General features: G+C 36.2%; 2 protein-coding genes across 3 annotated transcripts in view; both read right to left on the bottom strand.

Moving 5' to 3' along the window:
* The window catches only part of SLC12A1 (solute carrier family 12 member 1), a 101145-nt gene extending 90477 nt beyond the window's left edge, over window positions 1–10668 (bottom strand). Inside the window, exons 1-2 of the mRNA XM_025389964.1 lie at window positions 10639–10668; window positions 8828–9433 (exon numbers count right to left, since the gene is read on the bottom strand). Coding sequence (XP_025245749.1) covers window positions 8828–9247 — 420 coding nt within the window. The 5' untranslated portion in view covers window positions 9248–9433; window positions 10639–10668. The remainder of the gene's footprint in view (window positions 1–8827; window positions 9434–10638) is intronic.
* Window positions 10669–13819: 3151 nt separating this feature from the next.
* On the bottom strand, window positions 13820–25893 carry CTXN2 (cortexin 2). Of its 2 annotated transcripts, none has more exons than XM_025389966.1 (2): window positions 25711–25893; window positions 13820–16328 (listed from the first exon to the last, which is right to left on the bottom strand). In XM_025389966.1, the coding sequence occupies exon 2, from the start codon at window positions 16269–16271 to the stop codon at window positions 16026–16028; it is 246 nt and encodes an 81-aa protein (XP_025245751.1). In that variant the 5' UTR covers window positions 16272–16328; window positions 25711–25893; the 3' UTR covers window positions 13820–16025. The 2 variants fall into 2 exon arrangements, with proteins under 2 accessions (XP_025245751.1, XP_025245752.1); XM_025389967.1 differs by lacking the exon at window positions 25711–25893 and adding an exon at window positions 25124–25373 and having other exon boundaries at window positions 16026–16328.
* Window positions 25894–27591: the final 1698 nt, after the last annotated feature.

Here is a 27591-nt window from a genome sequence, read left to right as displayed (position 1 = left end):
CTACCCTATTGGACAGCACAGGTCTATACAATGCAGTCAATTTCAGATGCATGAAACATTTGAGGCTGTTTTTCCAGTCCATTAAAAATTCTGTTTTTCTCTGAAAGAATTCTATACACATATGGCAGCTGAATAGGTCAAATGTAACTTTCATTCTTTCATTACTGAAATGTATAATCAGTGAGAGCAGGGAATTGAGGAATGTGTTAAAATGTCCATGAATGTTGAAGGGATTATTTGGTTAGGAGATCCATTTATTTGGCTTGATTTGAGAAAAACTTTTAAAAAAACTGTCAATATTGTAGTTAATTAAGATCCCATAGCCAGACCATCAGCAGTTACTCACTTTGGGAGAGGGCAGTTTTCATTGTGTAGATTAACTGGGGATCCCAAGAGACACAGCCTTAGTCGCTTGCCTTTTTTAAAGTTGGTCTTGGGAATAAAACCCATGTTTTCTGATTAAGCTTGAAGATTTGGTCTGGGAAATTGCTCTGCTACCTGATAAACTCCAATGGTGATTGTGACCCTTAGATATGAATTGATGAGAATATCCAAGACTGTAAACAAATCTTACAAAGTAGGCTAAAGGATGAATAGGGCATTTAAAATTTCCTCTAAAATGAACATTCCTTCCTGATGGATGCCCTCTCTGGTCACAGTTTAATGGTTCTTCAATTTATCACTAGGACTTCACAATATGATGCAAGAAGAATATTCTATGAGAGGATGGCAGAGAAACCACTATATGTGCAAGTTAGTAAAGCAATCATTTTCTAAATTATTCAAAAGTGTAGTCAATGCAGGGTGTTCAACTCTCCCTTAGGTATGAATAATATGTTCAACCCGCTAGAGTTTCAAAGTTTTAAATATATTTATATCACAGAGGGGAAAACAACCTCAAATGTATACTTCTTTTGTTGACTATTAAGGTCTGATAGTAAATTTACAAGCACAGAAGCCATTTCCATTGCTTTGTAGGAGCCAAAAAAATCTGGCACCATAAACTAGGATACTTGGAATCTAGTTTTGGTTGTGCAATTAATTCAGGGTTCATCCTCCTTCAAGGTGTTTAACAGTGCTTGAATACTGCCAATAAGAATAAATCCAGTGGCTTTTGTGAAAATCTTATCTTGAAGTAATTTACTCTAAGGCAAAATTGTTTTTCTCTGTTTGCCATCTTACTGTTCTGACATGGCAAAGCAAACCTTGGTTTTACTCTTTAATAAATGCCTCCTTAGTAAATCAGAACAGCATTGTAAACTCATCTTATCATCAAAGTACTGAACATGACTTTGGGTGGAGGGTTTGTGGGGACTTGATGGCTATGAGCTGTGTAGCAAGTGGCCTACAATCTCCTGGTTGGTTCATGTTCTTGAGGCCAAAGTCTCAAAGACTAAAAGTTTTATGATTGCTGCCTGAAACCAGTTTTTCCCGTCATACATTGAATTAATTTGTTCACACTCCCATTACCATAAATGATGACCCATAACCTTTTATAAATGTATTCTAAATTATGTAGCTTTAGGGAATGATTATTTATTTACTAAGAATTTTACCTGTGTGTTAAAGATTCAGGAAAAGTAAAATAAAGTATGTTTAAAAAATGAAAAGAAAGAAAGACCACTTAATAAAAGATTATCTCCACTCCAGTTTTAACAAACTAATGAATCTTCAATCACATGCAGTTTAAAGGGCAATGAGTTCTTGATAATGAAAGATTAAATTATTTTATTTAATATGTAATGTGATTTTCAGACCCCAGAAACATATCAGATACCTTTATAGCTATTATCAAAGCAGAGGAAAATAAATATATTTGTTCTTTAAGTTCCAGCTAGATACTATTTGTTACTTAAATCTTTATGGGGCAAGGAAAATAAATATATTTATTCTTTAAGTTCCAACTAGATAATATTTGCTACTTACACATTCTTTCGAATTTTGAACCTTTAATCTCAGGTTGATAGAATTCTTAGACGAGAGACAGTTCCATAAATATTTACACCTAGATGATCCTCCTGTTGTTTTAAACTTTCTTTTATTATTGTCATATTCAAACATATGTAAAAGTAATGAGAATAACAAAATAAATCTCAGATACTCATTATTGAGTTTCAACAATGATCAACATATGGTGAAACTTATTCCACCTAACCTAAGCCCCTCCCACTCCTGCCACTCAGTTATCTAAATGCTAATCCCAGTAAGAACCAGATGATTCCTAAGCTTCATTTCAGAATGAAAAACATATGAGTCTAATCATATTTCCATACTTTACTGATCAATATTATGTTTATACATTTCTATCCCTTTGGGATAAAAGGCAATATTTTAAATTATGAAAATGAAAGTCTTTTTTTTCTTATTTTGAAAGTTATTACACATTATGCCTATAAATCACTACCAATGGTCACAATTTGTAATCATAATACATTTACTATAGCTGAAACCACATATCTCACACACAAATTGACTTGTGTTTTTGATAATTTAGGACAAAAGTTAGCTATGTGCAATGAACTGGCTATGAAAAAGAAAACGGAAAGGTTCTTAATATTTTCCAAGTATAAGTTTAAGGGAACTACTACTCTTCTTGCCATCTATTACTAAACTATTTATAATAAAAAATTCTTTTTGGTTTTTGTTTTTTCCCACAGATTGTTTTAACAGTGTGAGCTCCCCAGGGAACTGGCCTTGAGTACTAAGAAACTCTAACTAAAGTATCAGAATGAACTCTTAGTTGCAGAGTTTCACTCCAACAAATATTTTAGGGGTGGCTTCTGGTCACTGGTCATGAAGGCGTTTATTGCTTCAATTTTAATGTCTATTTTATTTGGCTGTTTGTTAGTTTAGCAATTATTTCTAATTTCAGATATCCCCAATTTGAATGCCAAAGTTGCAAATTTGAACTTTGAAACACTGTAGAACAGGTTATTTTCTAGAGAAAACATTTGTACATTTTTGTCCTTTTATAGAAGATAAGCATTTAATACATTGATTTATGTGGTTTAATGTTTGTTAACTTGACTACATTTCCCTTGTTCGTATCCATAACAATGTCGTTTGACTTATAAAATTCTAGAGGAGGCCGGGCGCAGTAGCTCACGCCTGTAGTCCCAGCACTTTGGGAGGTCGAGGTGGGCGGATCACGAGGTCAGGAAATCGAGACCATCTTGGCTAACAAGGTGAAACCCGTCTCTACTAAAAATACACACACACACACAAAAAAAATAGCCGGGCATGGTGGTGGTGCCTATAGTCCCAGCTACTTGGGCGGCTGAGGCAGGAGAATGGCGTGAATCCGGAAGGCGGAGCTTGCAGTGAGCCGAGATCGTGCTGCTGTGCTCCAGCCTGGGCGACAGAACGAGACCCCGTCTCAAAAAAAAAAAAAAAAAAAAAAAAAAAGAAAAAAAGTTATAGAGAAAAGAGGTCAAGTCACTTTAACTCACTTTACACAGAAACTCTTTTAAATACATGCTTAATAAATGTTTCTGATGATGACAATGAAAATGATTGAGACATAATTCTATAGGACAAGCAATACGATTTTTTGTCACAGTCTCAGAAAATAGGACTGAAACAAGGAAGAGCCTCCTGCTCAGCCCATCATGACAGTGTGATTTTCTTCTTCGTGCCTGAGTCCCACCATTCTCTACAGCTGTTGAACGAGTTAATGAAAAGTGCCGTGGGAAAGCAGACTGAGGATGGAAAGTAGAACTGAAGGGCAAGGACTCTGGAGTCCTGCAGACATGAGTTCAACTTACCAGCCATGTGACCTTGGTTTCTTGACCTTGGAAGTTCATTGACTTTTGCAAGTCTTTGTTTTCTCTTCTAAAAGATCTGTAGCATTTTATAAAACTTTCACCATCCACAAAAAAGCAATAATAATAGTACCCCCCTTGAGGCATTGTTGTTAAGGATTGAGTGAGAATTTTTTAAGTGCGAGCACAGTGTCTGAAACATAACAAGTACTCCATAAAAAGTTGGTTATTACTACACTGCATTTAAAGCTAATGCTTTTATTTACAAATTGTTTGTAGTTGTTAACAGCATAATGATCCAAATATATAGTCATTCCATTGATTTTTGTTTTGGATTAGTTTCTATAGAGTTAGCTTCTTTAAGAAAAACATTTGTCTTAATTTTATAGTATTTTATACTTTTCATAGATAGCTTATTTCAATGACACATGGCTTTGATAGAAAGTCTCTGTATTTCCTTGAATCCTTTTAAATTATATTTTTCTGAAATGCTAACAACAATGGTGGTTAGTAAGGTTGCAAAGGAGTTCCATTTTGGTTAGTCCTGTAGTAAGGAATTGTATGAAAAGTTGGCCACAGGAATTAGGCTGGATACTGAAAGCAAAATTCTCTTTACAAAGTAAAGGCACTAGATTAATCTTTGCCAGATGCCAAATAATTATTACATGTGCTTTAATATGGAAAGATCTCCAGGGTATGTTTGGTAAAAACTGCAGAGTGCAGAACAATGTGGAAAATACGTTCTAGTACATGTTTGAAAATAAATGTAAACAGAAAGTTAGATTGATAGGAATCCAGATATTTATAGATATATGTGTATGTTTATATAAGCCTAGAACATTTCTGGAAGGATTTACAAGAAACCATCAGTAATGATTGTGCTAGAGAGAATAACTGAATATTGATGTTAGATGAGAAACATTTTATTACATATTTTTTAGTACTTGTTAAATATTTTATTAGTATTTATTTTACTTTTAAAATAAAAAGCTAGTATAAAAATTAGCACTATCATCAATGATCATTTATTGAAGTCTTACTCATTGTAAGGGTAGACTTTATACTCATAGAAACCAATGTTCACAAGCATCTTGCAAGACAAGTAGAAGTTATGTAGCTCGTACAAGAGCTTGTACAGAGCAAGTAAAGGATAGTTGTTTCTTCTGCTCTTAAGTAGAGTTTTCAGAAATTTATAATTCATGGTCACCAGTATAGGTAGGTATTTAGCTCTTTACTAACATAGATAATAAAAATAATTTATTCAATTATGATCTCAAGTCATTGGGATTACAAATTCTGTCACTATCTATCACACCTATAATTTCATTTAAGGTAAAGCCTTCAAATAATGTCTTTCAAACCTGTTTTTTATTTTACCTATTAGAATAATTTTGTCATGTAACTTTTTTCTCACTTGGAAATTATAACCAAAATTTACACAAAATCCAATTGGTTTTCTGACTAACCATGTTCTGCCATTCAGTATGAATGTGCTATTGCTATTATAACTTTTAAAAGCATTATAAATCACAGTTACAAAAAGTATTGTCTAGCTTATACTATGTCAATTACCTTCTACTTTTAAATGATTTAAGTAAACACTATTATTTATATTTTTTGCATACAAAATCTGTGAAGGGTCTGGGTATTAATCATGTAATGTTTGTTCTGTTGATGATTTCTAGTTGTGATTTGAGGAACTACCATAAAAATGTCAAGGGCCACAAGGAGGTGGCAGCATAGCTACAGCACATTGCAGGTTTTCACTTCTTATATTTGAGGGGGGAAAAGTAAGGGAGTAGCTGAGTCAAATTCACTAGCAAACAATAAAGAGATAAACTGAAGAAGGCCCAGGCTGCTACACATGGAGAGGCAGGCTAGGCCGTACAATTTCAGCAACACTAGAATGGGTCTGGCTGCAGAAATGTGCACATTGTAGATTGTGTGGTTGAATCTGACTTCTACTCCCAATTTGGCTATGTAGATACGTCTTCATGATTTAATCAAGATGAAGTTTCCTAGATAACCGAGCATCAAGTCTATACAAAGAGTAGCTTATTACTATACGCGTTCAAAATGATTATTCAGAGCTTAGGCCTAATTTTTAATATTTTAATTTGCCATTCCTTTGTGTCTAAGAAAAAAATGCTTTAAGTCAAAGTTCAGTCTTTAGTTTCATTTTATCTCTTCAAAAGTGATGCAATATTCCAAACAGCTATTACATTTATCTAATGCAGCTATTTACTGTGTGGTCATTCAGGTGGCTTTCTTTTTTTTTTTTTTTTTTTTTAGTCAGAGTTTCACTCTCATTGCCTACGCTGGAGTACAGTGGCATGATCTCAGCTCACCACAACCTCTGCCTCCCAGGTTCAAGCAATTCTCCTGCCTCAGCCTCCCAGGTAGCCAGGATTACAAGCATGTGCCACCATGCCTGGCTAATTTTTTTTTTTTTTTTTTTTTTTTTTTTTTTTTTTAGTAGAGAAGAGATTTCAGTTGGTTATGGCTGGTCTTGAATTTTTGACCTCAGGTAGTCCACCAGCCACAGCCTCTGAAAGTGCTGGGATTACAGGAATGAGCCACCACACCCGGCCTTTAGATGGCTTTCTAAACTCCTGATCCTTTAGAGCTTTTCTCCCTTTATTGAAAGATTTACATAAGCCATGGCTTTTGCAATTATAAATAAGCTACTTTTCTCTGTCTGGAATGTCAGTCCTAAGAACAATGTGAATTTATTCCATTTCTTTTTTAATGAAGTTAGAATTCTATTTTCTTTTGTTGTAAATTGGGGAAGTAGGTGAATGAGAATATTTAAATTGTGATACTAACTTTAAAAAAGGAGGCAGCTTTAAAAATTATCATGCGTGATGTGGTAGAGTATTGTGGGATAGAATTTCAGGTCTTTTTAAAAAAGAACTTTGATTCATTTTAATTCTTCAGAAACAATTGAAATATCTTTTTACGATGCCTTAAATTTCTTTCTGCTTTTTCCATGTCTTGGAAACTCCTGGTGGCTGCTTCTGTCAACCTTCTTTTCATTTTTCTTCTCCTTTTTCTCTCTGCCATTTTCCTTTCCTTTCCTGACACAGAAAAGGACAGTGACATCTCAGCTGGATTTCAAGAGTTCAGATTGCCTCCCTTCTCAAAAATCTTCATGGAGCTACCATGTTGTCTGAAATTGTTGCATTGCTAACTTCTTTTGATTAAAGCATCACATATGCCAGATAAAATCTAAATCTTAGGCCTATAAGGAAACCAGCCATTTGGCAGACTGTTGCCTATTTAGTACACAGGACTAGTAAGGTTTGGTGGGGAAAGGGGATAAGGAAACAAAATTAAAAACACGAACTCCTCCTCAGGAAGTCACTCAGTCTCTGGTGGTAGGACCCAGAGTCAGGGACCGTAGCAGCCAAGGCAAATACATTTTAGAGATGGATTTTCTTGAGGAAGGAAAGGTGAGCAGAAACTAAAGAAAGATTTTCCCCTTTATTAGCATCTTTCCTAAGAGTAGTATTCCTAGACTTTCTGGAGTGGATGACCATTTAAAAAAATATTGAAGGAATGAATGGATGAATGCACACAAAATGAACTGTTTCAATCATTTTCTTCTCTCTCCTCAAAACTTGGGCAAGAGTAAACTCATTTGAATATGTGACATCTAATCATTCTTTTTAGCAGGTAATTATATTTCATAAAGAATGATGTTTATTCCAAACTGGTCTGGAAGAGCAGGAAGATAAAGTTGATCAGTATATTTTGGAGAAAGTTATGGAAGAAGAAATCTACTAAGTTATAAGGTTGGAGGCTGGGTGTGGTGGCTCATACCTGTAATCCCAGCACTTTGGGAGGCTGAGGTGGGCTGATCACCTGAGGTCGGGAGTTCGAGACCAGCCTGACCAACATGGAGAAACCCTGTCTCTACTAAAAATACAAAAAAATTAGCTGGGTGTGGTAGTGCATGCCTGTAATCCCAGCTACTCGGGAGGCTGAGGCAGGAGAATCACTTGAACCTGGTAGGCGGAGGTTGCGGTGAGCCGAGATTGTACCATTGCACTCCAGACTGGGCAACAAAAGAGAAACTTTGTCTCAAAAAAAAAAAAAAATTAGAAAAAGTGCTGCGTCATACTTCTAACACACTTGGGAACCCTGGCTGTATTTCTTAAATAATGAAAAGTTTAGCCACTTCTGCTGCTTCTGTACTTAAATTTAATTTAGTTATTTTTATATGCTTAAGCACATTCAGGAGCCTCAGGCAAAGTTTTAAAGAGGAAGGGATAAAATGCTGAATCTTATAAATCTCTGCCCTCTCTTTAAAGAATATAAAATTACTCCTATGCACTAAAGGCTGGCACCCACAGTATTAACTACAGCAAGCACAAATGTTTTGCTTTTTATACGATTGACATAGAGACATTAATACTGACGTGAAACCAGCTTGATATTCAGTTTGACATGTTTAACCAAGAGTAAATTGAGTAGGCTATCATCATAAACAAGGAACAACATATTGCCTAACGTTTAGAGTTAATTCTTTAGTTCTCTATCCGAGGTCAGAAAACATTTGTGGAGCTGGGCACAGTGGCTCATGCCTGTAATCTCAGCTCTTTGGGAGGCTGAGGTGGGAGGATCCCTTGAAGTTAGGAGTTCGAGACCAGCTTGAGCAACACTGCAAGACTCTGTCTCTATAAAAAATAAAAAAGTCAGTCAGGTGTGGTGGTGCATGCCTGTAGTCCCAGCTGCTCAGGAGGTTGAGGTGGGAGGATTGCTTGAGCCCAGGAGTTCAAAGCTGCAGTGTCCACCACACTTCAGGCTGGGTGACAGAGCAAGACTTTGTCTCAAGAAAAAAAAAAGAAAAAAAAAATCCAAAGAAAAAAGCATCTGTGAAACAGTTTTTTGTGTATTTTCTCTTTACTGGGAACTAGAGACAGTTTTGTAAGTAAGATGGATAGTGTTTGGAATAGACCTCTCCATTTGACTGTTTCACATTCATTCATAGTGTAATGAAAGAGAAGGAAATGACCTGAAGTTATGAATAAGGGAGGACACTTGCCTGTGTCCTTCAAGCTTACCTTTGCGAGTTGCTCATGAATCTCAAGCAGGCTGGGTCGGTTGACCTTGGGTCCACTGATGCTGCCGGTGTTGCGATAGTACTCTATCTTGGGAACGGCATCCATGGTGTTGTGGCCAAAAGTTTGTAGGTAGTATGTGTTTGTGTGAGAATCATAAGCATGAAAACTGGCATCTGTTTTAGCAGTTTCTCCACTTTGGAGGAAATTGTCATAGCACTCCTGATTCCCAGGCCTAAAGCTGATTCTGAGTCTTTTCTGAGCCTCATCCCCAAAAGAGGTTTCTTCATAATGTGGTGGGTCAGTGTTGTCATTTGCTGCTGCACTGCTCTCATGGTTCTCATTTATGACATTAACTTGAAAGCGATTGGTATTACTGGGCACTGAATCCAGAAATATGTTGGAAGAGTTGTTCAGTGACATCTTCCAAAATTGATTTTTTACTGAGCTATCTACTTTATGGTTGTGTTAAAAAATCTATATATTTCTTCATCAAAATAAACACTAATGTGCTTCCATTAGGGAGCTCCTGGCTTTTGTTCTAGACCATTCAATAAATAGATTCTTGATATATTGTCTCCTATATAATCTTCAGGATGTTCTTCAAAGCTGTCATTGAAAAAGAAAATTAAACTTGTTTCAAGTAATACAAATATATTTAGGTGAGGGTGGGATATAAGGGAACAGTTTTGTTTTACAAGACATACAATTTTAAACTCATTTCACTAAAATTTATCTGTCCATGAACCTTAGTCGTGTGAGTAATTAAATCCGATAATAAATAACTGGAAAACTGTTCCAGCAAACAGAATTTCCAATGCAGTCATTAAAATGTTACCTGTGTTTGTAGTATTTGCTTGGATTCAGTGCACTGGAGTTCACTATGACTTTAGGACAGATGTAATTTTACCTATTGAATACAGTAAGACCTGATGAGAATGTTCTTAGCCTAAGACATAGTTCACTGACAGTACTAAATACGGAAACTGCAAAGTATTTTGATTGATAGGAATATACACTATATGACATGTAAAATGAAAGACAAAACTTCTAAAAAATATATTCTTGCTAGTTTATAAAAATCTGTACATGTTCAACTAATAAATTGGTTCCAAATTTTGCTACCTATACAACAAGTAAAAAATTATGTTTTAGAATATGCATTTAAAAAATACATCCCATCAAGATGATGTCTCTGTGAATTCTTGGATCTTTTACAAGATCCAAATATTTCGTTTGCTCGTACATTTGTTTGTTTTGCAAATACTAACATGAAACCTTAAAAATATGAATATAGAAATAAGTCATATATCTATAAGAAATAAGTCATGTATCTTAAAAATGTCCTCTGTTATATTTAGGTAAAATAATCATGCTCTACTGACTCATTTTAATGAAATGTCCTCAATAATTGAGAGGTTTATATTTGACTGTGAGATGAATAGACTTCACAATAATTTTCACAATTTCATAGTACTGGCCTGTCTTAAAACACTTTCTTTAGAATTATATTTCCTTATTTATATCTTAAAATTCAGCTTTTCAAGGGAAGTTCTAGAAACATGAGATAAATATAAATAAAAACTTGTCTCTCTCATGCAATTATTAAAGCTGTGTATTTGCATTAAAAAAACCCTCAACTTCATTTCTCAAGTATCCTTTCCTGGGGAAATTGTAAATGAAGCTATTATCTTTTTAGTTTTTAGAAAACACTTCTCTTCATAGTGCTTGACACCCTCACCTACTTGTCAGAATCTACTTTATAACACAATATTAAGTATTATTTTTACCCTGCCCAGAAATGTTCAACTTACCACCAAGGAGCCTTCTTCTGAGGAAACGTAACCTGCTTCAGAGTCACCCAGGAATATATGGGGCACTTAGCTTTCAGCCCAGAATGTTAGGCTTCTGCTTATTGGTTAGAAACTTTCTTGAAGGAGATGACTGTGCAATGATTGGCCTGGAATAGTACTGTAAGCCCTACCAGGTCATTAGCCCTGAGGAACCTTAAGCACCACATCAACTGGTAACTAGTAGTAAACCATTAATCCTTTTAGACAGGAAGTAACATAGAGTTTCTTTAATTCATAAGGACAATTGCATTGCTTAATAGCAATTGTCCAAAAAATGTGAGCATTGCATTAGTCATTTGGGAATAGATTAATTGAGTTCCACCGTCTTATTTCAGATGAGCCCTAGTGACCTCCTGTTGTTTAGCATGTGTAACAAAATATAGTTCTCCAGAGATAATTTCTATACTCTGTAACTAGAAAGTAGTATCTGAAATGATTTTATCTTGCTTGTGGTAGATATTACCTTGAGTCTTTTGCATGGGAAATAAGTAGATTGGGAGTGGAATCAATGATTTATTGAAAATATTTCTATTTTGGGAAATACAGGAAAACTGTTTTTTTTTGTTTTTTGTTTTTGGTTTTGGTTTTTTTTGAGACAGAATCTCGCTCTGTTGCCCAGGTTGCGGTGCGCTGGTGCAATCTCGGCTCACTGCAACCTCTGCCTCCCAGGTTCAAGCGATTCTCCTGCCTCAGCCACCTGAGTAGCTGGGATTACAGGTGCCCACCAGCACGCCTGGCTAATTTTTTTGGTAATTTTGGTAGAGATGGGGTTTCACCATGTCGGCCAGGCTGGTCTCGAACTCCAGACCTCAGGTGATCCGCCTGGCTCAGCCTCCCAAAATGTCGAGATTACAGGTGTGAGCCACCGCGCCCAGCCTGGAAAACTGTTTTAAGCAGGAATCAAACTGTGGGTAAGTATCCCAGTGGCACTACTAAATGACCTGTCTCCAACTGGAAAAACATTTTTTTTGTCAAATTCAGTTTTTGAGTTTTGTTGAAGAAAAGATTTTTCTTTTTCAGATTTGCAAGTAGGTGATTATTAACACAGCAAACAATTCCTCCCTCAGGTCTGTCAATGATTTTCAATCAGGATGATTGAATGAGTCCTCTTGGTTTCTTATAAGAAACGACTCAAGTGATTTCCAGTTGTCTGAATAGCTCAGTTGTGGTGTAATATAGTGGCTAGGAACAAGACTCAAGTCAGAAGGCCCAATTTATGTCCTGGCCCTGCCACTTGCTGTCTGTGTGGACTCAGTCAAGTTACTCAGTCTTTCTGTGCCTTAATTTTCTCATGTGCAAATGCAGATATGGATAATCATTGTACCTACCTTGTTGTAGAGTTATTTTGAGGAATGAATGAGCTAGTTTGTGTATGGGGTTTAGAACAGCAACGATTTTTTTTTGGCTTTATGTAGTTTTTTATTTGCCAATTTAAAAATAATTTTCTTCCCCCTTTAAACTATTAATCTCTTGATTACCTGTTCCATTGCTCTAGACTGCTGTTAGTTAAGCAACCTTAAATTTACACCTTCAAAGGGATGACAGGTGAAAGTTTACATCTCCAAGGCATAGAACTTAGATCTAAACACCATTATTTGCTGAAACAAAAAGGACATGAATAAAGGCCCACTCAAAACGAGATTGTCAGGAAAAGTATCCTAAACAAAGGTAAGATTTGGTGTATAAACGTTAAACCAATGTCTTTTTTTTTTTTTTTTTTTTTTTTAAAAATATACTTTAAGTTCTAGGGTACATGTGCACAACATGCAGGTTTGTTACATAGGTATATGTGTCCCATGTTGGTGTGCTGCACCCATTAACTTGTCATTTACATTAGGTATATCTCCTAATGCTATCCCTTCCCCTCCTCCCCACCCCACAATAGGACCCGGTGTGTGATGATCCCCTTCCTGTGTCCAAGTGATCTCATTAGAACAGCAACAATTTGTACTTAGTGCTTGCTTTTACTATTTTAGCACTATTTACAATTAGCTGGAGATTTTTTCTTAGCACATTCAAGATCGTGAGGTGAATCATTAGAGATTGGGATAGATATTTTGTCTATAAAAATAAGTGTGAAGGTAAGTTAGTGAACTGATTCAGGATTATAGAAGTGTCTAGAGACACCTATGTAAAACCCTTTAGATTCTCTTCGTCAGGTAAATGTCATGCTAATCAGTCAGGCTAATGTCATGAGGCCATATCAGAAATAAAGACAGAATTACAAGTATGTACCTATAACTCATTCCACTCTTGAAGGCCACCAGTACAAGGCATTTATCTGTTCAACAAAGGGTTCTGATTCCTCATATAGAAAGTGTTTTGGCACAGGAATGTCCCATTTCAAATTCAGCTGGGTGGAGCTGGTTGTTTATATCAAGACAAGGGACAGCTAGGATGGGGCTGGGACTCAAAACAGGTCCTATTCACCAGACCAGGACAGAAGCCATGAGCTGACATCCTTCAACCCTTTTGGGAGCCACGTATTTACTCTGCAACCTTTTTCCTCTACCAATGACTGTGAATACCTCTGATACCAGTCAATTTCCTTTTTCTTGCTGGCTGACTGCCTGACTTCAGAGTGGTATGAATTTGTTTTAGTCTTGGTCTTACATCATCCAGACATTTTCATTCTAAGCCTTTTATCTCTTACTGTGAAATGAAAGTCTTTGTTCTCTATTAAGGGGATTCGGGCATCCTGGAACAAATGGGAGATGGTTTTGGGGGATATGGATGAAATTACACCATCCATAAAGCCAACCTTGAAAGGCGAATCCGATTTAGGCCTTTCAGACAGGCGGGAAAGGTAACAGGAGCAAGCTATCTTGAGGTATGCTCCTATATCTTTCCTCTGTCCTCTCTGACAAGGCTTTTGGGAAGGGGAAACTAGAGGCTGATCCAGCTGTGACATTGAACATCTATTCCTAGAAGAATTAACATTTCATGAAATTTCCATGTTGTTTTCATATTGTAACCAGCCTTTTATATGTTTTATATTCTTTCTGTTTCTGAAAATACAGATGCTGACTTTTCTATCCCCCCAACACCCCCCCACCAAAAAAAGAAAAAAAAAAAAAAACAAAAACAAAAAACTAAGGCACCCAATAGACCACAAATAAAAACCACAGATGAAGACACTTTTGGTTAATAGAATTTTTCTTTAGTGGATTTGGAAATAATATTATGGTAGAGTTGATATACTTGAAAAGCTTATGGGAGTTGAACTTCCAGAAACAATGCTCATATTTCATAAAGTTTTCTTGGTTGTCGAGGCCTTTCTTCTTTCGAAATAAAGATCTGGCCTTGGTTTGTTCTAGTCATCAAAATGGAGGGTCTTGGTAGGTGTCTTCTCTGGGAGACAAGTGAAACATCTGGTACTTTAAAAGACTTGGTCAATAAAGAGACCTAGTTCCCTGGCACACACAATTTTCAGTACATTCAGCTGAACTTGGCCCAGTGACCTGTTCTTGGGCCAAGTTACTAACTGGCTATGAGATGTGTACCAGGCCTACACTCTTGAACCAACTAGGGTACAGAGAGCCTTCTTGAGATGAGGATCTGATCCAGAAGATCTACAGCTAATAACAGATATGTTCTAAATCTATTATGAGATGGAAAGCATCAAGGAATCTCACAGAGACAGGTGGTTTTGGAATTCTGTAGACCTGAGCAGTAACCATGTCTATAAGCTATGTAGAAGTGTTGAGGACAGTGTCTAGGGATACAGCAGAAATTAAACTGCCCAAGTTCAATCCCTAACATAACCATTCCCTAGCTATGGTGACCTTGGGAAGCTAGTTAATTTCTCTCAGCTTCAGTTTCTCTTCTGCAAAATTAAGATTAAAAATAAAATGGACATAGTAGTCTTCAACTCAAATAATTGATAAGAGTATCAAATAAATTGAAAGTAACTAATTTAGTGCTACCCCTTGGCAATATTAGTCTTGTTCCTTTGTGGTATGTTTTGCAGTTGTGTGTTTTCAAAGGACATGAATATTTTTGTATTTATCTCCTGCTATGTTCCTCCATTCTGACTCATAGAGAGTCAGAAGTTTGTAGTTGGAAAGAATTTAGAACTATATAATTCTATCTTTTTATTTATCAATTGAAGAGAATGAAATACTAGAGAGATTGAATAATTTACACTAAGCCATTGCTTCTTAGGGTTTGAGAATATTACTGCTACTGATGAGGACAATAAATAATGATAGCAAGGTATGTTTAGATACTGTTTTATGGTTTACAAAATGCTTTCACATTCATTATATCTAATTGGCCCTCTCAGTATTCCTGAAGATATGCAGGATAGGTTTCTTAATTCTTGTTGTGGAAGATAGGTTCCCCTTAGGTAACTTTCTGGGTCATAAAGCTAGTTCTTGGCTAAGCTAACATTAGAATTCAAATCTCTGAGTTTAGGCTCCTAATCTGAAAAACTTTTCATGATATCTTAAATCCTCATTCGTTTCAGATCTCTGGATTTTCAGGTACATTTGTAGCACTCATAGGGCACTAGAATTGAAAAAGATGTTAGCACTCCTCTTCACTGAAGCTCACAGAGATTAGATGACTTACCCATTAGAGCATAGCTGTACTGGTGGCACAGCTGAGACTGTCTTTGTTTCTGCTTAGAGTACTCTATCCACTAGGTCATGCTGGAAACTCCCTTTTAAATTTTATTTATGCAAGGGGTAGGGGAGGGAGCATCAGTATGAGTCAGGTCTGGTTTGGATTGCAAGCTATGGGATTTTACTGCAAGAGATTCGACAAAGAGGACAGATAGGAGGGTCAGGGCTCTGTGAAATTTGGGGACCTTTAGGGCCTGTGACTACTTGTAGGCTTTGGGTGTTAGATTTTTGAGATATTTTTTCACCTGTGAATGTTTTTGACCTATGGCTATCATTAGACAAATAATATTTTGATTATTCTTTGGACTAAATTCTCTGTTTCAGACCTGACTTACTAAAGCTAAAGGGGTCTGAGTCTGCAGTGTGGAGGGGGTGCCTGGGCTTTGCAGAAGGGAGAGAGCAAGATGTCTTTAGCACAGTTTATTAGCACAAGAAAGGAAGCAGAAATTCAAGGCAGTTGTTCACGATAAGAATAAAGATGGTAAACATTGCTGCAGCAATCCTTATGCTCTATTCATTGGAAACCTCTAAGTGGGAACAGAGGAAAGTGACGAATCCCAACGATAGTTTATCATTTACACAGCATAGTGAGGAAATTAGTCACAGATGTTTATTGAATTCACTGAACAAAATGAGCCTCTCTCCCACACACTCAAGGTAATTACAATTGTATCCAGAATGTGTCCCAATGGCGCAACCATAAAAACCATATAGCTGGAACTCTTACGCGAGCGCATATTCAAATGTCCCTTTATCAAACTCTTCAACTTCATCTTCCCATGTAGAGGAAGGCATGCTACTATATGGGTCTAGCAGGATTTTGAAGCATCTGATAATAAGAAGTCCCAAGAAGATACACAAAATCCCAACAAAAGCAAAGCCAGTTTTTTGCTCCAGAGTCAATGAGAAAGCTGATACTTCGTTGACACTCATCTTAGCTGAAGAGTTGCCACAGTAGGTACTACTCATTATTCACTGGCACATTGTTGTGGCTCTTCACAATTCCTTCTGGAATCAACTCTTCGCCTAGGTGCAAAATTGGACTCAGTTTAGTTTTACCCTTGTATGGTGTTGGGTAGGTTGTTGCTTATTAAAATCTGACATTTTTCAAACCTTCTTGACTTAACTCACAAAAGATGTTTGAAAACATCATCAGATACAGATCAGAATCAAATTAGCATTGGAGGTGCTATTTCTAACTGTTGTCATTGAAGAATTACCTTTGTGGACACATAAGACTGTGCTTACATACTCTAAATAAATCAAGTATGAAGGTGAGTATTCAAATTATCAGCCCTAAAATCTTTTGATTCATTGCTAGACAGTTGGATAGCTGCTTCTTTGATCTGAATTGTCATCTAATTTTCACCTCATATTTGCACGCTAGGTGGATAATATAAATAATCATAGCATGTAAGTTGCTCAAGCTGTTTAAAGTCCATACTTCAAGGTCTATTTCCAGTGCCATTTTGACTGGTATAGATTCTGATCCTTTTAAACAGATATAATGACTTCTTTTTTTTCACCCCCTTAGGTTTCATATGTATGTATTTACATTTTTTTCTTCACTACCACTGGATACACTAAGTGTCAATTTCTTAAAGAGAGGAATTATGTTTTTAAAATTACATGAATGCAGGCAGTGCCCAACAGAGCAGCTTGCAAGTAATAAGCAGCAGTGGCTATGGCCATTAGCCACCTCCCCACCATCTCCATTAGCTTTCAGAACACCCTAAGTAAACATAAAATCCAAGTTAAACAGCATGCTTTCTCTGCAAATTCAACTTCAAGACAAGCTCCCCAGTCGCCCTCCCAACGAGATTTCCACTCCTAAGTCCCTGTTGTGCTGAGATTCTAAAACTAACACTAACGCATTCAGAAAGTATATGTTGAACTGAAACAAAACAGATTTTTTCCCGTTTGATGTCTTAAGGTAGTTAAGTGAATTAATTACAAATAAAGATAAATTTAATTAATCAAATAATTACTAATGTGCAGCCACCTTTTTTGAGAGGACTGTCACCAAATAGCTTTTTATCCAATAACTGCAAATAATAGACTGTTGGTATTTTCTTTTTTATTGTTGTTTTTTCTGATAATTTTTAAGAATTATATTTATTAAAATTACTGACCCTTGAGATTTGTTTGCTCCTAATTTTCAGGAAACAACTGAGACAGAATGAAGGATGGAAGGTAAGGAATGAAAAAAGAGAGTAATAAAAGCAGGTCTTGTAGCTTTCAAAGTTATTCTGCAAATGATACACCAACTAATATCCATCAATATTTTGTTTTATAATGATTTAGATTACAAAAAAGCTCTATCCTCAAACCTTAAGTGGCAGAAATATTCAATAGTTATGGCTTATGTTCATTGTTTGATTTTTTGTTTAGTAAAGGGAAAAATATTGTTCAAACCCCTGTTGAGTTTCTTTCCACTAAGTCATTTTTTGTCCTAATCAATATAGTATAGTGAAAAGACTTTAGTTTTTTAAATATAGGGACACTTATTGGCTGAGAATCATCTTCTGGAAGATTGAGTTCTTGTTGTGGTATTTATCCTGTAAAAGGCACAGAAGATTGAATTGAATCTCTAATGACTCTGAGACTTAACTGGAACTTCTTTTGCTGACTAAATGTCTAATTTTCTTGCTTTTGTCAATTAAAAGTCATTTGTTAAGATCCATACACTCACTGGATCATTTATTTAATGGATGGAGAAACTAAATAGCAGGATGTTTCTCTATGGAGATACTGGACCAAGGAGATGATTCAGCCAACTAACTTGTCCATTTATTATTTTTACTAGAGCATAACCTTGCTGGGCTACACCATGTGGATATTCAGGGGATATGTGGGTAAGATGAGGCAATAAAAGTGGTTTATTGATGGACAATGGTTTCCCAATAGATTCCCTTCAACGAAGGACTTGTTGCCCAGCAGCAAGGAATGTTGCCAGCAAACAGTCTTCAGCTGTCAGTCCCTTTCACCATTTGCCTTGGTTGCAGAGAGCTGCTTCACCCAAAGTCATGGCCCTTCCCAGGGGAGGCCATACTCAATAATTGATTATATAATAGTATAAAGGCGTGACCATCTTGTATCAAAGGGAGACAACTCTAAAATCTATTTTAGCTTCAGAGTTCTATATGGGGTCAGCGGAGACTGTCATTGGGTCCATAGCACAGTTCAACTTCTGGCCACTCCTGTTTTAGTCCCCACTTTTCCATGGCTGTGGAGCCCAAGGACAGTCCTCAATAAAAATTCAGCAAACTAACCTCTGTCTCAGTGTCTGGCTTCTGGAAAACCCCACCTTTAACAATTGACATCACAAAAGTTAAAGCACCTGGGCAGTTTTAATGATCTGTTCATTTTTCAATTAGTTCTTTTTGTTATCATCTAGCAGCAGCCTAAACTGATTATAGTTATGATGTTAGCTAAATTTATTTAGGTGTTTTGAAAATGCATAATGTAGACACAGACACAGTATCATAGCTGATCGTTGAAGGAGTTAAGTCTGTTGGCTCTTAACCAGTGATTAATCCACTACACTCTTATTTTTCTTAAAACCTACTAACCAACCAAACAAACCAACAAAAAGAGGCATTGTTTTAGAGGCAGCAATAAAACATTCTTGTCATTTGTTACTATTAGTTTAAAACAAGGCATATTCCTAGTTAGAACAAAATCTTTTTATACTTTAGAATATAATATGTCCATCATACACCAAATAATACTTTGTTCCTAGAGCTTTAGATGATATGTAAATTAATGAGTTATTTATTGTTTTTAAAGGGAAAATAATTACTTCTCACATAATGATCACAGTTCCCAGCACACTATAGGTATTCAATAAATATTTCAATTGAATTAAACTAAATATATTGAAGAATATATTTTTTGAGGAATAAAGTCCTTCAAATAAAGTTTTGTACAATACTCTAGTTTTTAGATATCCAAAAAACATGAAAATACATTTAGTTAAAATGAAAAAGAAAATTTTTATTTGATTTCAAAAATTGGATTTGAAAGTATGTATAAAAACTCAGTAGCTCTTTCAGAATTCAGTGTTTTTGTTCTTTTCTATCAAATTTCCTTAGCATTCTTAGACTCACATCATTTTTAGAATTTAAAGGTGGAGAAAACAGATCTTTCCTAACAACCCTGGGAGTTTCCTTTTGTTTTCTAAGGAAAGATATATGGCCATCATATATTCTGGCATTAGTTTGTGCCAGGAAGTACAGGGTTAAATTTTGCATTCCACTATAGTGACATTGGTTAGCTTAAGATTTCTGGTATAATTACTCCTTCTTCGTCTGTCCCTGCCCTCTACATTACTTGACTGTTACCCTTAGCTAAGAAGGTATTGTAAGATACTTCAAAGGCTTTTGGAATCAGGTAAAGGCATAAAGAATGAATAGATATGCAGAGTCACTGTTAATGAATAAACAAAGTCACCATTTTTATACTACCTTGGAGGAATAGATGGATGGCTGTTTCATGGCTTTGAACATAATTTATAAGCACTCTGTGTCTCTATTATTGGTACAAATATAGGAGCAATGCAGTATAACTAGGGAAAATGCTGAGAAGTGACCAAAAACTTTCAGAATGCTGTTAAGAAATCTAAAGAGCTAAGTGAACTTAAGGTGATATATAATACTATTTTAATTTATTCATTAACCAAATGTATATTGAGTATCTGTTAGATGCCAGTACTTTTCTTGGTACTAGAGTACAGTGGTGAACTAAATAACAATGTGCACCTGCCAAACTGAGGGTTATATCCAGTGGTGAAGTCAGACACAATTATTTAAAAATATCTCTCTCTATATATCCACATCTATATATTAGACCAGTTACTTATAGTCATAAAGGCTATGAAAGAAAGCAAAGCACATTAAGTGGAAAGAGAATGATGGTGGATAAGCGGCACTTCTTTAGTTAAAGAGGTCAGCAAAGGCTTCCCTAAGAAGACAATATTTGCCCTGAATTATGTCTAGAAGGGAACCATGGAAATATTTGGAGGAATAGATTTGAAATTTGTGGAAACAGCCTTTACAAAGGCTTTGAGGTAGAAGGGTTTCACATACAATATGCTCAGATCAAGAGATAGACCAGTAAAAGATTAAGCCCTTTATTTGCACAAGATGGTTTAATGTTATCAAATAACAAAAAAAGGCCGAACTACTTAATCTACTTCTGTCTTTTTAACCAATATAGAATGGGTTTTAGAAATGACACACACACACAATCAATCAAACAATGTAAGCAGACAATACTTTAGTAGAATAATGTTTAGCCACATTAAATGAGTTAAAAAATCTCATGATCAGATAATTTATAACTTGGAGCTATACTTTCAAGACTTTTGAGAAATTACAGACCATGAAAGAGCTGCCAGAGGTAAGGATGTGGACAAATGTCTCAATTTTCAAGAGGAGTAAGGGGGAATTGTAAAAATTATATATTGGCACCTTGGAATAGGTCTTTGTTGCAAACCCATAATTAATTATTTAACAAGCAATTTGTCAATATTTAAGAAGTCATTAAAAGTTAACATGAGTTTAATAGGTAATGCCAATGCACTTCCTTTTCAAAAGTTTACTACTAATATGATGAATCAGGGAAATAGCATGGACATGGTTTAGTTATTTTGGCAATGCATTTAACAGTCTCCCATGATATCTTTGTGGGGAAGACATGAGATATGCCTGGATACTAGTGTTTTTATGCAGATTCATAGATCTGAACTACCCTAATAAATATCAGGTTCTGTAATCATGGACATGGGTCTCCAGTGTGATATTACAAAGGTTTCACTTTATCTACACATACTTTTCAGTGTTTTTGAACAGTGACTAAGTTGAAGATATTGAAGTGAAGCTTATTACATTTGACAAGGCTTGGCTGAAATATGACAGTACGTGGAATAAAGACTCAAAACAATTCTGATGCCTAGAATTCTGGGTTGAAGCTAGAACATAACATTTAATAGAAACACTTCTAAAGCCCTTTGTTTAAGTGGGAGGGAAGGAGATGCACTAATTCCAAACAGGGGAGATAATGACTTGGCAGTTCATGTAAAATAAATCTGTAAGCTGCAATTAATCGAGTTAGCCTGAGCCAAAGATATGAGGTGGTGGCTTATAAAAGCAAATGTCTTAAATTGAATGGGGGTGCAAATGATAGAAAGTAATAACATTATTATAATGTGTCAGGCCACATATAAAGTAACACCGCATATATTCACTATACTTTCACTGAAAAATGTTTATTGGGTTGCTAGTATGCTCTAGTAGACATGGACTCCTCTACTCAAAAAGATTCCAGCTAGTAAGGGAGAAGAGCCATGTACACACAAGGAAAAAAACAACAATGTAGGCTTCTACAAAAGCAATAAAAAAGGAAGAGGAAACAAACTTGTATTTAAAATCTACTGTGTATCAAATACTGCTTTACATATATTATTTTATTTAATTCCCACAACACCCACATAATGTTGATATTATTATCTTCAACATCTTGGTGAAAAAAAAAAAAGAAGATCCAAAAAGGATAAACAAGTTTAGATGAAATCAAGATTTCACCCATTGAGGGATCAGGAAAGTTTTTCTTGCAAGAGATTGTATTTGAACTGAATCTTGAGAGACAATGTTTCAGATCTGTGAAGAAGAAAAGAGCATGACAATAAATATGAAGGCAAAAAGTACTGGATTTATTCACAGCACAGTGAGCAATTTGGTACAGGCAAGGGGGAGTATGGGAAACAAAGCATTGGAAAAGTAGATTGGAGCCAAATTGTGAAATATTTTGACTGTCAGGCTAAGAGTTTGAAATTTATTTGCTTAAAGGCTGAGTGGCTTGATGATGAGACTGAAATAGACATAATTTTGAGGGAGAGAGCATCATGGGAAAGAAAGAGTTCAGGTGAGAAGCAATGAGGGTCTACACTAGGGAGTAGATGTGTGAAAGAGGGTAGACGTTGGAAAATATTTAGAAAAATATGAGGGATAGGATTTGGAAAGTAGTGGGCCCATGGAGAGAGAGGCATCAAAGAGGACTCTACACTATTAAGCTCTGACAAGTGTAAATATAGTGTTTTTATTAATCAAAACAAAGAAAATAAGAGCAAAGTATAGACTTAGAAAGTAAATGACGAGTTTATTTCTGGACTTGGTGAATTTGTGGTACTCATGTGTGATGCATAGTAGGTACTCAATTGTCAGCTTTCAATAAATTAATCCAGATCATTTTGTCTAGCATAAAATTTTTGATGGGGAGAATATTTTAAGGTATTGTTGTCGAATAAGGTTTGTGTAGAAGACTCTATCCAGGATGGAGAGAGCCCAGTATATAGAAATATTTGCAAATCAAAACTTAAAGAGAATAGAATTGTTGAGCTTTGTCTAGGAAGGGGAAGACCAAGGAGGACAATAGGTAGACTCAAATATTTGAAATATTATCTTGTAGAAAGCCAGAAGGACTTGTTCTAGATTGATCCAGAGAGCAATTTTACTGTAATTCCATTAAAGTCTATTTTCTGTTACCACAAAGGATTAAAGATGGAAGAAGCCTAGCAAGGAGCTTCAAGGAATGTCTCTCCTACAAGGAGGATCTCCTACTGGAGTTATATAAGATGAATCATGAGTAAATCTGTAGCAGAAAATTCACCTATAATAAAGGAGGCTACGGTTTCTAGAAGGAGGAATTAGCAAACAGTGTCAAATTCTACAGTGGTGATGGAAACTAAGCACTGAAAAACAGGGTCTTATGGTTGGCATTCAGAATTATTGCATCATTATAAAAATTTAGTTTAGAGTCTAGGAGGGACACTAAATTGAATTGGATTTAGAAGTGAGGGGTAATGAGAAAATGGAGTCAGGTGGTAAGTAAACTTGACAGAAAGTAAGTTTTAGTCGGTACAGAAGGTTAAATCATAAGATGAATCACTTTCAATAACGAAGACATGACTGCATATTTAGTTTTTAAAGGAAGAGCTACGTAAATTTACCTGGGTTCAAAGAAGTGTAAAATTTCCATTTTTAACCAAAAAAAATGGGTTGAGAAAGAACAAATGTTTTATTAATATCTTAAAAGGGAAAACGGGCTTTTATATTTATCATAAAAGTATACTTCATACTAAAGATGAAAACAAAATACAGGTCAAGGAGAGCAACTGAAAAAGTAATATTCAAAGGCTGATTAAAAAGTCTGCCCATTGCTGTAGGCTGTGCCTACACGAGCAAATAGAAGTAAAAAGTTAAGCAATTGCCTAACAATGTGTTCAGCAAATAGATGGTTTTGGTAATTTAAACCATATATGTAGCAGTTGAAATACCAGTATTTCAGGCCTAAATTTTTCAAACAATTGCCCAAACTTTCCATTTTACTTGCTCCGTGAAATGAACAACTTGTCTCATTTCAACACCAAATCAAAAGCTTTTGAGAATATACTGTTGAGTGTGCCAAGTCTTCTGTTTTTCTATTGATACAGAGCGTAATATGATATAAAAATATTGTTAATAACAAAATATTGTTAAAAACAAAAGTCTCCAGTTATAAAACTGATTCATTGACAATTACTAAGGTATTCAAAATGCTCAACAGTTATAGATAAAATATGCATTTTCACTTTCTCTAATTGCTGGAAGAGCTCTTCACAACAGACACTGTAATGCCTAGCCCTGGAGAAGCATCATCTTAATATCCTGTTTACTGGGGAATAGAAAAAGAAAGAAATCTGAGAAAATTTAGATTAATTTACAAACCATATATTTTTAAAAATCCATGTAAAAATAGTTTAAAAAAATGAATTTTCAAAAATAAGTAGAATGTAAAACTGGGTAGTGGTAAAAATTATTTGAAATATATTACACCACAAAACTGGGTAAAATCAACAATGCAGTTTAAATATCAGGATCAATATATATAATGATTAAAATATTTAAGTATCTTTTAACACTACTGCTGCAAATGATAAAATACTGTCTTGAGCCATATTCACTGGAATAAATGGTTAGGTACTTTGGCAATGAGTAACTTGGTTGAAATTACTTCACGGCAATTCTCAGGCACTAAGATTTCTAAGTACTGATGAGTCATAAGATTGGGCCAAGGGTGTTCCTGTAGATATCAAATAGCCCAAATCTCATGAAGTTGCTTTGTAATTAGCAACTAGTAAGTAAAAAACAAAGTCTTACTATGATCAGTACTTACAAACCATATCTCTGTAAGTAGTTAAGCAAAGATGATAGTATTTTTATACCTGATATGCAGCCTTTCATATTCATGAATATTTTAGTGATGTTTATTTCTTCTGTGAAATAACCTTACTAGAGATATAAAAATACACCTTTCAGATAAAATCATTTAATCATGCAACAATGCACAATTACAGAAACCAATGTTAAAAAGTGTGTACCCATTAAAGAAAGATCCTCCTGTGCTTTATTTTAATCAACAGGTTTTTCCTCTTGTTTATTTCTCTAGTAATGGTATTCCAAACAATAAACCTGAAATAGTAACTATTAGAGTGGAATATGATGTTCTACGTAGAAAGTATTTTAGCACTGGTCATTAGATATAATAATCTCTACTGCTAATGATGACATTCATAATTTCATGAAGTAAGACATATAAGAAAACCCAAGGTTAAAAAATAATGAACCATTCCATACATATACACACTCCACACAAAATATAAAGGTTATTATATCCCAGTAAAAGAGAGAAAAGAAGCATTATTGAAACCACATCTGCACAGAGGTAGTTAATCATTAAGAATCGAATGTGTTGGAATCAAAGGAAAACCTTAAATTACTAACCTAGATGTCTTCATCATGGTGAAATGCATAAATTTCAGGGCTTTCCAGAGGTCCCAAACCTTAGGATCTGCCAGAATCCACCCCCAAACCCTCAGATTTCAACCTTAAGAGAATTTCTCAAGATAATCTTTGGATGGCTCAAGGACTCTGACACTCAATCCTTCCAACGCACTGAGAAACCTGGCCTGAAAATTCTCCAAATATCTCATTAAAGAAACCTAGAGCATCATCATCATTCTGCGTTGTTTGTTTCCAGGTCTCTTTCTACGTACTAAACCGAAGAAGCATGGAAACTTCCTGCAAAACATTATGGGAGAAGCATCAGCAATCTGCACGTACACAACACTTTTGCCCCGCCTGGCAGCCGCATCAGCAGTAGCGCTAGCATTACGGGTGCTGTTTCCCCTTTAGAATTTGAACTTATCAGACCTGCTGGCTCCCCACCCCACCCCCCCACCCCCCGCTCTTTTGCTTCAGAAATACAAGAGAATGAGGACATATTTCTCAAATCGACCTGCATTTGGAACGCTGTCAGTTAATGCGGAGGGAAGGGGGAGAAAGTTACTTCGCAGACAGCGATGTCTCACCTTCCATGCTTGTTGCCATGGAGATGAAGTCCAGCCAGTAGACTTAAGTGTTGGCACGTTTGTCTGCGTTCGCTGATCGGTTCAGTAACAATGTAGAAGGCGTGTTCTGGAACCTGCGTGGAGTCACAGGACCCTGGTTAGCGCTTTCCTGGCCTAGAAGTGTAAATGTCTGTGTCTGTCGGTGAGACAGAGGACGTGGGCGCCCGCCGAAGTACGTGTGCGCGCGCGCGTGTTTGCAGGAAAACGTGCATGGATTTCTTCGGTGTGGCAGTGTGTAAATATTTGCGCTCGCATGTGTCTGTGACAGCGTCTGTGTGTGTATGTGAGACTGAAAGGAGGTGGGAGATGAGGAGGGAAAGGGAATCGGCTCCAGCAGCAACAGGCTCTATCTATTCCTCAGTTCTGCTAAAAAAAAGAGAAAGAGAGGAAGAAAAAAAAAAAATAGACGCTCCTTTTTTTCCCTCATAACACACCCTGAAGGTTAGCAATCAGATTTCATCACTATCTTTGTTTAGTAAGGCAATGGGGGTTTAATTGATTTACTGCTGAAATCCTTGTTTTGCTCTCCTTGCTGCATTCCTGGCTGTGCCGCGGGCATTTTGCTGTGCTTTGGTGACAGCCGTTTCAGTAGAACAGTAGGCACTAAATTCTTACATGTTTCTTCTTATCCGGTAAGGAAAATTCAGGAGTGAAATGTGTATTGGTTTAACCGGAGACTGTGTGTCGTTTGGAGTTCGTTTCCCCTACTCTTTCCCTTCTCCCTTCCACACAAACACAACTGAATCCCCTTCCGTTGCTAGGAGAAGGCGCCTAGGCGCTGTCCGTAGTGCTGAAATGGTGCGTGTTGAGACCCGGCTCCCAAACACAAGCTAGAAGACAACAAAATAGCAGCTAGAAAACGCTCTGATAAAGCCCTAGATAGCCGCCAGGTACGTTTTCTAAACAGTGTTGAATATGAAGATTCTAAACCTAACCGACATTGAAAGCAAGGCAAAGCAAAGCAACGCAAAACAAAACAAAACAAAACAAACAACAGAAACCTTGCTCTTTATCCTTATTTTAGGGGTCTGGTCGTTTCAACAAACTCAGTTATAGGGTTCCCAATTCTATTTATGTTTTGCTACTCTATCCAGAACCTTCAAGTTGCAAGCACTTGTAGATCCCCTACAACCTTAATTATTCACCTTATAACTACTGGACTGTGAGTGGTTGGGGGAAATGTAGATACAGAATTGGGACATTCATCTAAAGAAAATAAGTTGAAAACATAATGTAAGTGTAACTAGATTCAATAACAAAGTGAAGACAAACTATGATTATTTAGAGTGTTTACTGATTTAGGAAACGTAATGGTCTTACAAAAAAATGGGCAATGTATAACTGGGAGTTCATAGAAGACCACATTTTTTAAAAGTTGTTTTTCGATTTGAAACTATTAAGATGTCCTAAAATGTAGGTGAACTAACTGCCCCCTATGAAAGAGTGAAAGACATATCTTCTTCTAGGGACATTTCCATGGCCATGGTTTTATTGACTCTTTTTAAGCTTGCCAAGGTTCACATTCTTTATTAGCACTCTGGGCTAGAACAGTGCTTCTTGAAATATAACATGCATATGAATCTCCAACGACCTTGCTAAAATGCAGACTCTGATTCAGTAGGTGTGGGGTTGGGTCTCAGATTGTGCTTTTCTGACAATTTCCTAGGTGATGCCAGAGATTACTAGTTTTGAGACCAATTAAAGTAGCAAGATGCAGCTGGGAGTGGTGGCTCATGCCTGCAATCCCAGCACTTTGGGAGGCCAAGGTGGGAGGATCACCTGAGGTCAGAAGTTTGAGACCAGCATGGCCAACGTGGTGAAACCCTGTCTCTACTGAAAATA

Source organism: Theropithecus gelada, chromosome 7a, assembly GCF_003255815.1.
Source record: "Theropithecus gelada isolate Dixy chromosome 7a, Tgel_1.0, whole genome shotgun sequence".
NCBI classification, from domain to species: Eukaryota; Metazoa; Chordata; class Mammalia; order Primates; family Cercopithecidae; genus Theropithecus; species Theropithecus gelada.
Note: the sequence above shows the minus strand (reverse complement) of the source record. Positions and strands in the feature narration are given on the sequence as shown.

Coding starts and splice junctions, on each gene's coding strand:
- CTXN2 (XM_025389966.1), bottom strand. CDS start 16,271: ATGAGTAGTACCTACTGTGGCAACTCTTCAGCTAAGATGAGTGTCAAC.